Source organism: Delphinus delphis, chromosome 15, assembly GCF_949987515.2.
Source record: "Delphinus delphis chromosome 15, mDelDel1.2, whole genome shotgun sequence".
Lineage (NCBI taxonomy): Eukaryota > Metazoa > Chordata > Mammalia > Artiodactyla > Delphinidae > Delphinus > Delphinus delphis.
Genome location: NC_082697.1, coordinates 20,476,283 through 20,487,166, shown reverse-complemented (window position 1 = coordinate 20,487,166; position 10,884 = coordinate 20,476,283). Strand labels below are relative to the sequence as shown.

The window sequence follows — 10,884 nt, the reverse complement described above, 5'->3', positions numbered from 1 at the left end:
GTGAGATCTGAGGACCACCTACGTCAGTCAGCTGGGGTCCTTGTTTAAAATGTTGATTTATTGGCCCTACTTCCAGGGGAGGGGAGGGTGAGTATGCAGACGGTTTGGTTCAAAAATATGTTATTGTCTTGCATGCGGAAATGTCTGCTCCTCATCCCTTTGGAAGCAGGAATACGTCCATAACATGCTACGTTAAAAAAGGAGTTCTCAGGGCTGCCAATCTTACAGTAGAGGTTGAGTAGTAACACATTTCTCCTACATTAAAAAAAAAAATTTGTTGCCCCTCCCTGGGAGAGAATTATATGTCCATATCTGTTTAATGTCAGACTTGGCCATTACAGACTTGGCTGTAAATATTTCAGTATATACGTCTGAAAGATAAAAAAACATAACCACAATACCTCCATCACACCTAAACAACTTTGATAAAAATTTCTCAATATTGTCAAATAGTCAGTGTTCAGACTCTGCTGTCTCATTATTTTCTCCCTGATGAGTTGTTTGAATTAGAGAGCCGTACAGTTTGCAGTTCAACCCAATCAGATGGCAGGGTCGACATGCTTGAAAAACTGAAGGAGTCAACTGAAAAGATGGCCACCCCACCTCTGTGGGCCTTTGGGTTGGGGAGTATCTGTTTTTTACTTATGGGACTTCAAGCAACTAACAAGAAAAACTAAGGTACAAGATCACATAAGTGAAAAGTTAGGTGAAGGAAACCAGAGGGCGGGGATGAAAAAAAGAATCAGGAAGGAGGCTATCAGTGCATGCCACCATGACCGACACACTCACTTCGGGCAGGCCACACACTTTAAGCTTCTCAGTAGCCAAGGCAGAAAGAGAAAACTGGTCAGATCCACCATCCACAGTGTCCATAAGACTAAAGTAACTCCAGGTACAGGAAGAACAATTCTACGATCAGGTAAGAATTTCTCACAAGAATTCTCATAAAAATGATACTGTGAAGTGTTCAGATAATAAACACAATGACATGTTCTGGGGTGTGCCCAAACACCAGACCCCACAAGGGCAGTTGTCTAAAGCTATAAAGGAGTTGAATGTATTCCGTGAGCATGGAATACATACCTTATGTTGAGTATGTTCACAGAGGCATTGTTATTCTAGGTTCCCTGGTGCCACACGACCTGGAAATATACCCCAGTTTGTCTGGCAGAGGTCCAGTTTATGCCCGAGAACTCCCTGCTTTCATTCTCCGAAGCATCCCAATTTGAACAATAAAGCAAGCATACAGTCATCCTATCTAGGAAGCACCTGGCTGACCTTGCCCTCCACAACTTGTCCAGTTCCATAGATGCGCAAAATTCCTCAGGCAACATCATAGAGACTCCCCTGGTATTTAGCTGAGTCTCTTCTAGTGGATTCTCCACACCTCTGTACCCAAATCCTTGGAGCTGAGTAAACACTTTTGCTTATGCTAATACTTGTGTGAACCCGATCATTTGTAAGCAAGTGAACAAACCAGACAGGTTTACATATGTTACAAGTTGCCGAGGGCTACACCTTAGATGCGGTGGAAAATCCCCGTGTAGTACAATTCAGGAAAGGCAATTCTGCAAAGAACTACCTCTTTTCAGGCTGGGGGATAGCTAGCGCTCTCTGATCTGGCTTCATGGAGGAGACCCAAGGGCAGTTAGGATTTTTCTTAGGAAGCCAAGAGTTCCAGAGTTAAGAATAAGTCCCCTACATACGAACGAGTTCCATTCCTAGAGCGCGTTCATAAGTCCAATTTGTAAGTCCAACAGAGTTAGCCTAGGTACCCAACTAACACAATCGGCTATATAGTACAATACCGTAATAGGTTTATAATATTTTTCACAGAAATAATACATTAAAAAAAACATTTTTAATCTTACAGTACTGTACCTTGAAAAGTACGGTAGTATGGTACAACAGCTGGCATATAGGCGCTGGGCTGGCATTCAGTGAACAGCCAAGAAGAGTTACTGACTGGAGGAGGGAGAGGAGGTGGGAGATGGTAGAGCTGAAGGATCGTCAGCAATAGGAGACGGAGGGCGAGGTGCCATTTCACTCACGCCTGACGCTGATGGCACAGGTTGTTCCTTGCTGGATTCAGTTCTATTTACCCTCTTGAAAAAATGATCCAGTGATGTCTCGGTAGTAGCTCTTTTTTTCTTGTCATTGATGACACGGTAGCACTGTATTGTATTCTGAACGGCTGCTGCAACCTTTGTGTACTATGTTCGGGTCCTGTGCCTCAAAAACTAACAGTGCCTTCTCAAATAAAGAAAATCCCCTTGCCATTTCCTGCGTCGTGAATCTCTTCGGTTCTTGTTACTTCTTCTTCCTCTTGTCTCTCTTCGTCCTTTTCTCTGGGCCTCCAATTCCATCAGGTCTTCATTAGTAAGCTCCTCGGGGTGCACAGCAACAGTACTGTGAAGTACACCAAAGCACAACCTCTTGTAGAGGATGCATGCACTTGACAATGTATGCCAGACACGTGAACTAACTTAGATTGGATATGTGAACGCATGTTCGCATCTTTGAAAGTTTGCAACTTGAAGGTTCGTATGTAGGGGATTTACTGTACATGAATACATGGATGGCTACCTATTATTTTTGCTTCATTCATTCGACCTCTGATAATCTCACTCTCAGAAATCCCTCTGAGGAACCATTCTGTTTCCAGCTCTGAGTCCATGTGGTTCTGGTGAAGCTGAGCACACCTGATTTGGGGAGGAGTGTCTGACCCAGGTTTAAGCTAGTCAGTACGCCATATTCCCTGGCCCTAGTGATTGATTCAGGGATGGCTATGTGGCCAGCCAGATACTTTTGCCGGGAATTTTTGGAAAGAGGCTCGATGCTGAGAGGATGTGACATGAGTTGACATGGCCACCTAGTTACTATGTGACACCTGGGTCAGCAGAATGTTATGATCAGAAGCAAGCCCTGATTATGTCCTATGTGTCCCAATGCAGCTGTGTCTCAAATCAGAACTACTTGGACTTTTTAGATTACATGAGCTATTTTTGCCTATGAGAGAATGGATTGGGTTTTTTACTACTTGTTACATAAAAGCCTTAACTGGTACAAAGATGAAAACTCCTAAATCCTATGCCTCCTAAACATGGCCAAGACGGTTGGATGGGAAATACTTCAAAGCAGAAAGTACCAGTTAACCACCATAGGCGGAGAAAAATTTCTAAAATGTACCTATGGAACATTTTGAGGGGTATCTGTGGAAAATCTATCATTTGGAAGTTGCAAAATGTAATACAATGATCAAACTTTCATGTAATTGTTGGCAACGAGCTAAATAAATTCTGGATGCCATCTCAAGAAATAATGGTTTTAATTTTTAGAGTAGTTATTTTAGGCCATTCTTTCCAAAAATACTTAATTAGGAAAGGTAAGATAGTCCACTGAGACCATTCCTAGTTTGTGGCAATAAAACCACAGCATCAACATCTAGGTTATCACTTAGGTGTCTTTCCCTAGTAGAAGTCTTTGAAAGCAAGACAATCCATCCAAGACCGCTGGGCTCAGAACTTTCTGAGGGAGAACTAATTCTCATTGAGAAGAGCTAAGCTCTAACGGTTTTAAATGGTCCACGTGGTTGAAAACCACTGGCCTGGGAATTTGAAAGCCTGAATTCTGGTTTCAGTTCTGATATTAAATTAGCTCATTGATTCTGATGAAGTCCTTTTAACCTCCATGGGCCTCAGTTTTTTCTTCTATAAAACAGAGAATTTAGACTAGCCAAAGTCTCCTCCAGCTTTAAGATTATGATCCAGTAATTTGGGCATGTCTACTATACTATCTCTTTGTAAACAGGAAGTCTTCATATAAGTCATAATTTATAAAATACAGGAATCGTAAAAAGTGGCATTTATTTCATTTTCCCTTGTGTTTATGTATAAACCCTGTTTCGTACACTTGGGCCCTTAGTGAAAATCAGACAAAAATAAAACAAGGAAGAATCAATGTCATTAAGAATTAAAATTAAGTATAAAGCATGGTGTTCATGTATACATTACTCAATAGTCACTTTATTATTGGGCTCTAATAAGAATATAACATGATGCTTGTTCTCACGAAGCTCCCAGTGTAATAGTGCAGGCAGATTAACTACAGTTCAGCTAAATAAGTGTTAAATCATAAAAGTGAGCACTCAGGTCTGCAGAGGGAGAATACTTAAGTTGGATCATGAATTTAGAGAAGTCTTAGAGCTGACTCTTAGAAGGATATTAAAGGATTGATGGAGAATTCTAGGCACAGTGATTATCACTGAAAATAGTGAACCCTATTTTCATTATTATGGAACGAAATCAAAAGGGATATTTGGAAATGGGTGTATGTATGTAAAGTCTAATTTTTCCCCTGGTGGATTTGCTCTATTTGAGTTATCAGGAGCTAACACTGAATGCCTGTTGTGTCTTACACAGTAAGGCTGTACATGTTCTCTCATTTAATACAACCTTTTTAAACCTCATTTTACAACTTAGATTGGATGACAGCCTGGAGCTAGGAAATGGCAAAGTTAGGATTCCAAATCATGTCTACTTGTCTCCAAAGACCTTGATCTTTCCACGACTATGCCATTTCTCTCAAAAGAATGCAGAATTTTCTTCACAGCTCTAAAGCGCATAGATTCTGAAGCCTCTCACTTCCTTCCAATTAGATTCCTATCCATTACACCTTTCCTATTACTTGAACTTATTAGCTCTCATTTGGATTAGCAGAATCTTTCTCAAACTGGTTGCTGGAATCATCTGTGGAGTGGCTTGAAATGCAGGTTCCCAGGCCATGCCCCTGGAAATTCTGATTCGGGATTGATTGGGGTCTAGAATCTGTATTTTTCACAAGCATTTGAATCATGAGTAGTCAAACTGGAGGAAACATTGGGCTAGTGTCCTAGCCTAACAAATCTACCCATTTCTAAGTTTTCTTATTTCAATCCATTCCCCCTTCCCCTTTTCAGCGTTACTCTCAAGGTCCCTAAAGACTTGCATACTGTTTCCACTGTTTTATTTACTGTTAATAATAAACACTACTGTTCATCGAGCATTTACTCATTTACTCCCACGACATCGTCCCCCCCACACCCCGCCGCCTTGGACAGAAGCTCCATGAAAGAAGAGACTGGAACTGCAGTACCTGGGCGCACAGTAGGCGCCCAATATCTACTGAACTAGAAAACCCTCAGGGTAGTTACTATTATTATCCTCCAATCTGAAAATCTGGAGACTAAAAGAAATAGTACAGGGCTTCGCTGGTGGCGCAGTGCTTAAGGATCCGCCTGCCAATGCACGTAACATGGGTTCGAGCCCTGGTCCGGGAAGATCCCACATGCCGCGGAGCAGCTAAGCCCCTGAGCCACAACTACTGAAGCCTGCGCACCTAGAGCCCGTGCTCCGCAACGAGAAGCCACCACAATGAGAAGCCCGCGTACCTCAACGAAGAGTAGCCCCCCCCCTCGCCACAACTAGAGAAAGCCCGCGCGCAGCAAACAAAGACCCAACGCAGCCAAAAGTAAATAAATTTAGTAAGTATAAAAGTGTCTCAAGTTTGAAAATGACAACATTTATTCTAACTCTGCAAACATAGCTTGAATCCTGCCTCCAGTGCCCTGAGAGGTAGTCTGCAGCCTATGCTCGCTCACACACCTGCAGAGCTGGAACACTCACTGCTGGAGACAGCTCCGAAATATGTTGCCACCCTCTGGTTCTAATTCTGCCCCTTAAGGCTGTGCTGTTACTCTTGCATATTAGTTACTTATTGCATATGACAACTCTTGGAAAAAAAAAAAAAATAGTACAGCCGTGATAGCTTGTAACGTAACATTCATTTGGGATACACTGCCTCCTTGCCCACAGAGTGACGCAGGCGGCGACAAACTCTCGTGCCAGCGGTCCCTTCCCAAAGCTCACCCTTTCCGAGATGTGCGGCCGCCACCCAAGGAAGGCCATGCTCTTAGGGAGGCCACTTAAAACCCTGGTCCCTCACGCTACAGAGGCGGAGAAGCGCGCCCTTTTGTACAATATGGCGGGTCGAGTCACATGGGCCCCGCGGCAGATCTGAAACGCACGTTACGTGGCTCGGAGGGGGCGGTGGTCACGGGGGCGTGGCGGTAACACCGCGGAACCTCCAGCGCCCCGGCTTCTCGCGGGCCACGCCCCGCGGCCCCTTCGGGGCCTCGTGCGCAAAGGAGGGGGTGGAGCCTTCCTCGGGACCTTTCACCTCAGCATGGCTGCGTCCGTGGGACCGGTGAAGTTCTGGAGACCTGGTAAGGCCCTTGGCGGAACGCTGGGCAGATGCGGCAGCTGGACTTCGGTCTTGGCCCCGCGGCCGGCGTCCTGGCGCCTGCGGCCCTGCTCGCAGGCCTGACCTCAGCGAGCTGGCCACCATTGCCTCTGAGCTGGTGGGTTCCGCGGCTTAGGCGCCACAGTGGTCCCGAGGGATTCAGGGATCCGCCCCCAGCCGGGGCAGAAGTTCACCGTGTGACCTCGTTCCAGTCTCTCACCCTCCACAGGCCTCGTTTTCCTCACTCCTGATGCCTGTCTTGCCCAACCCGTGCGATGGGGAAACGCTAAAGCGCCCACGCGTGTCCTGTTACCGCCCTGGGGCTACGCTGGGGCCGGACAGGGGCTGCTGCTCGGGGTTTAGGAGTTCATGTTAGGAAATCAGACTGCCTGCGTTCTAATTCTCGGCTCTGCTGTAGAGTAGCAGAGTTCCTTTGGGCAAGTCTTTTAACCCTTTTTAGCCTTAGCCTTCTTACCTGTGAGATGGGGAGAATAGTGACATCTGTGGGCTGGAATAACGAGCACGACGCATTGTTTGATGTGATCATTAAAAGGGAAAGTGGTTTAGTCTGTTTTTGGGTTTCTGTCCGCCCCACGTGTCTGCCAGAAATTGAACACCCCCCTTGGTATTGGCTGTCACCCACTCCCCCTCTTGCAGGCTAACACCATTCTCAGCCGCAAAATGATTTGCTTATCTTGTTTGAATTTACTCATTAGTCAGGATTTTATTGAATGTTTACGTGCCAGACCCTTCCTCCTCTTACAATCAGTTTCCTGTGAAAAACAAAAGTTTCTTAAAGGGTTACCGGCTTTTTTCCCACCACTTGCACCTCCGCAGGTCTGGATGTGCACAGTATTGTATATTGCAGCAAAAATGAAGTAAGACAGAGAAGGTAATATAAGGGAAGCTTTTAAAGGGTATTTAGAGTGGTTCCCAGAAATTTTGAACGTGCCTATCAGTGATGATGAACATAAACCTAAGCAAGGTTTGTGTTAATTCTTTTTTTTAAAATCTGTAGCTTGTCCCCTAATGATAATTTTATGATTCAGCATTTAAGTCATCAGCCAGTTATCGATCCTGAGTTTTATTTGCAGCCAAAGCTAAGATCCCATTAGATAATGAGATATCCTCTATTTTATTTATTCAAGCCTTTAATAACAGGTCAAAGTGTTAAGTACAATAAAGGCCTAAATAAATTGTTGAAAATCAGATCAGCTACTCTTTTGGTTAAAGAACATGGGATTATTCTAAGAGTTCTATTCCATTATTTAGTTCATTCACTGAAGTTATACTTACTAACACCTCGCCTTGTGGTTAGGAGACAAATACGGATGACTAGGGCTCTGCTCTCAAGATTTATACTCTCTCTCTCTCAATTATAATATGAAATTGGATATCCTCTTTCTTTTTTTTTTTGCGGTACATGGGCCTCTTACTGTTGTGGCCTCTCCCGTTGTGGAGCACAGGCTCCGGACGCGCAGGCCCAGCGGCCATGGCTCACGGACCCAGGCGTTCCGCGGCATGTGGGATCTTCCCGGACCGGGGCACGACCCCGTGTCCCCTGCATCAGCAGGCAGACTCTCAACCACCGCGCCACCAGGGAAGCTCGGATATCCTCTTTAAGAGATTTTAAAGTGAGGCAGAAAAAGGCGGTGGTAAGGAAGATGAGCTCTGCTAGGGTCAGACTGTAGAGACCATATTGACTACCATTTACTAACTTGGTGATTTGGGAAAATCACGGTTACCCCATCTGTAAATTGGGAATGACACCTACCCAAAGGATTGTTTTGAGGATTAAATGAGAATACACATCAAGCTCTTAGCACTAGATACATATTAACTATTATAATTACTTGGAAGTATAGAAGAGGGGGAAAGTTTGAATGTGTGGATAAGAAATACTGCATCAAGACAGTGGTATTTTTGAGGTGAACGTTGAAGCACAAATGAGGCTTTGTTCTGCAGAGAGGTAGGAGAATGGAGCTCTAAAGGGTGTAGCGTGGACAAAGGCAAAGTGGGATGGAACCTCAGCAGTGTCCAACACACCACAATAATTGAGTAGCGTGGTGTTTAGTGGCAGGGCGTAGTAGGAGATGAAGCCAGAAAGGTAAGTAGGGGCCTCATTGTGAGAAGTCTCCATGCAAGTTAAAGAATTTGGGTTTCACTGTTCTTAAGCAGGAGGTAACACAATGAGGTTTATTTTTGGAAGGTAACTCTGGCCTTGGTGAGCAGAATGCTTGGGGGAGGAAATTAGAGTCAGGGACACCCTTAAGAGAAGGTGCTACTAAAATCGAGAAGGGATATTGAAAACCTCAGTTCTGGCATGTGAGCAGTAGGGAGGGACCTTATGGGAGAGATTTGAGAGGCAGATGTGGGGGAAGGTAAAGTCGGTAATGACTCAGATTTCTGGGTTCAGTGACTATCTTGGTAAGTGGTTCTCAAATTTTGCTGTATAGTTGAATCACTTGGGAAGCTTTTAAAACTCCTGCTGTTCAGTCATACCCCATGGTAATAAATCAGAAGTCCGGAGGGGCTAGGAATCAGGCGTCAGTATTTTTTAAAGATCCCCAGGTAATTCAAGTGTGCATCAAAGTTTGGGAACGACTGTTCTAGGTAAACTGTTGTCATTCACTGAGATGGGAATGGATTTAGTGCACACTTACTGGGCCCTTTGTGCTAGTCACTTTTACTTAACGTCATCTTATTAAGAGGTAACAATATCTTGAAAAAAAATTTTTTTTTTATTGTTTATTTTTGGCTGCGTTGGGTCTTCGTTGCTGTGTGTGGGCTTTCTCTAGTTGCAGTGAGCGGGGGCTACTTTTCGTTGCGGTGGATGGGTTCTCATTGTGGTGGCTTCTCTTGTTGTGGAGCACGGGCTCTAGGTGTGTGGGCTTCAGTAGCTGTGTCTCGTGGGCCCTAGAGTGCATGCTCAGTAGCACATGGGCTTAGTTGCTCCACGGCATGTGGGATCTTCCCGGACCAGGGATTGAACCCGTGTCCCCTGCATTGGCAGGCAGATTCTTAACCACTGCGCCACCAGGGAAGTCCCGGTCACAATATCTTGTGATGGAGGTATTACTCTCATTATACAGATTAGGAAACTGAAGTTGAAAATATGAAAATAGAATGTGGGAAATACACGGTGAAGGTCAGGGAAGTGAGTGAGACTGGGTATAAGGCTAGATGAATATGTCCTATAGGCTGGGAGTCACAAGCTCAGGTAGCTACAGGGGGCCTCTGGGACAATCGAAATAAGTGAAGGTGCTGGGTGGAAATAATAGGGAGTGGTGGGAACTGTGGCAAACTAGAGCGTGTGTACACTGATACGTGTACAGTATTGATTACACTGAAGCGTACACATGCTATCTAAAGCAGGAAGCTGTAGATGGTTCCACCCAATTGGTGTCATATGGGCTCAAATATCCAGGTTAGAATGGGAAATTTTTACGTGTTTTAAATGAATGATTTCAGACGTTTTAACAGTGACATATTTGGGGTCCTTGAGTAACTAGTTTGTGAGCTCTACCAGTTTGTGATCTCTGCCTTAAGATCTTTGTATGAGCTGCCTGAGGTTTTTGTAGAAAAAAGTTTGACTTGATTTGCTAGTACAAGTGGATCAGAAGGGCCTGGCCATTTTCCTTCCTTCATTCAACAAATATTTAATGATAAAATCAATGTTTGACAGTGTGCCTGGCAAACGCTTTATAGCAAGAGCTTTGAAGATTTTTTGACCTGATCTACAGTAAGAAATGTGACCCAGCATGGGTACACATAATGTATTGTGTTGTGATTCAGCACGCATGCACGTGTATGTGCGTGCACATGCACACACACGTAACTAGAAAGAGTTGTACAAAAACAATATTGCTTCTTGGGGTGCCCTCTGATACTTTCTATTCTATTTCTAGTTCATCTTTAAAAAGTGCTAGCCATGACCCACTACATGAGTTCCCTAACCCATTAATGGGTCACCACTCAAACTGAAAAATTGGGTTAGAGGGACTGCTGGATTGGGGGGGGGGCGGTGCTTTTATCAGCCTTGTTTTATAGATGGGGAAATGGTTTACAAGAATTACAAACTTGTTACTTGCTTAAGCACTGAGAATGTTCCCAAGGGAAAAAACAAACCATAGGCAGCCAGAATGGGCCGTGGGATGTATATATAGTGGGGAAGCAGGCCTGGTTTGGTTGAATGAAGTCTTTTGTGTGGAGGAGACATGCTCCTCATTGACTAACAGTAGCTGTTCTCGTAAAAGACCTCATAACTGAATGTACTGAGGTGAACTTGGCTGTAGGTTAGAGACAGGAGGGATGGGGTAGTCAGGAAGACACCTGGGTGGGTTAAACCTTGGTGTGGGAGGAAGTAAGAGACGTTGCGGGAGCAATGTGAAAAGATTCTAGACATGCTGTAGGGGTTTCCCTGGTGGCACAGTGGTTAAGAATCCATCTGCCAATGCAGGGGACACGGGTTCGAGCCCTGGTCTGCGAAGATCCCACATGCCGCGGAGCAACTAAGCCCACGCACTACAACTACTGAGCCTGCGCTCTAGAGCCTGTGAGCCACAACTACTGAAGCCCGCGCACCGCGATGAAGAGTAGCCCCTG

General features: G+C 44.7%; 1 protein-coding gene and 1 non-coding gene across 2 annotated transcripts in view; both read left to right on the top strand.

The window, feature by feature from the left end:
• Positions 1–128: 128 nt before the first annotated feature.
• LOC132439054 (small nucleolar RNA U109) lies at positions 129–263 on the top strand. The gene has a single exon (XR_009522286.1). It is a non-coding gene; the product is annotated as a small nucleolar RNA U109 (small nucleolar RNA).
• Positions 264–6,222: 5,959 nt separating this feature from the next.
• DHX35 (DEAH-box helicase 35) overlaps positions 6,223–10,884 on the top strand; it is a 70,688-nt gene continuing 66,026 nt past the window's right edge. Inside the window, exon 1 of the mRNA XM_060030785.1 lies at positions 6,223–6,262. Within this exon, the coding sequence (XP_059886768.1) occupies positions 6,223–6,262 (40 nt within the window). The remainder of the gene's footprint in view (positions 6,263–10,884) is intronic.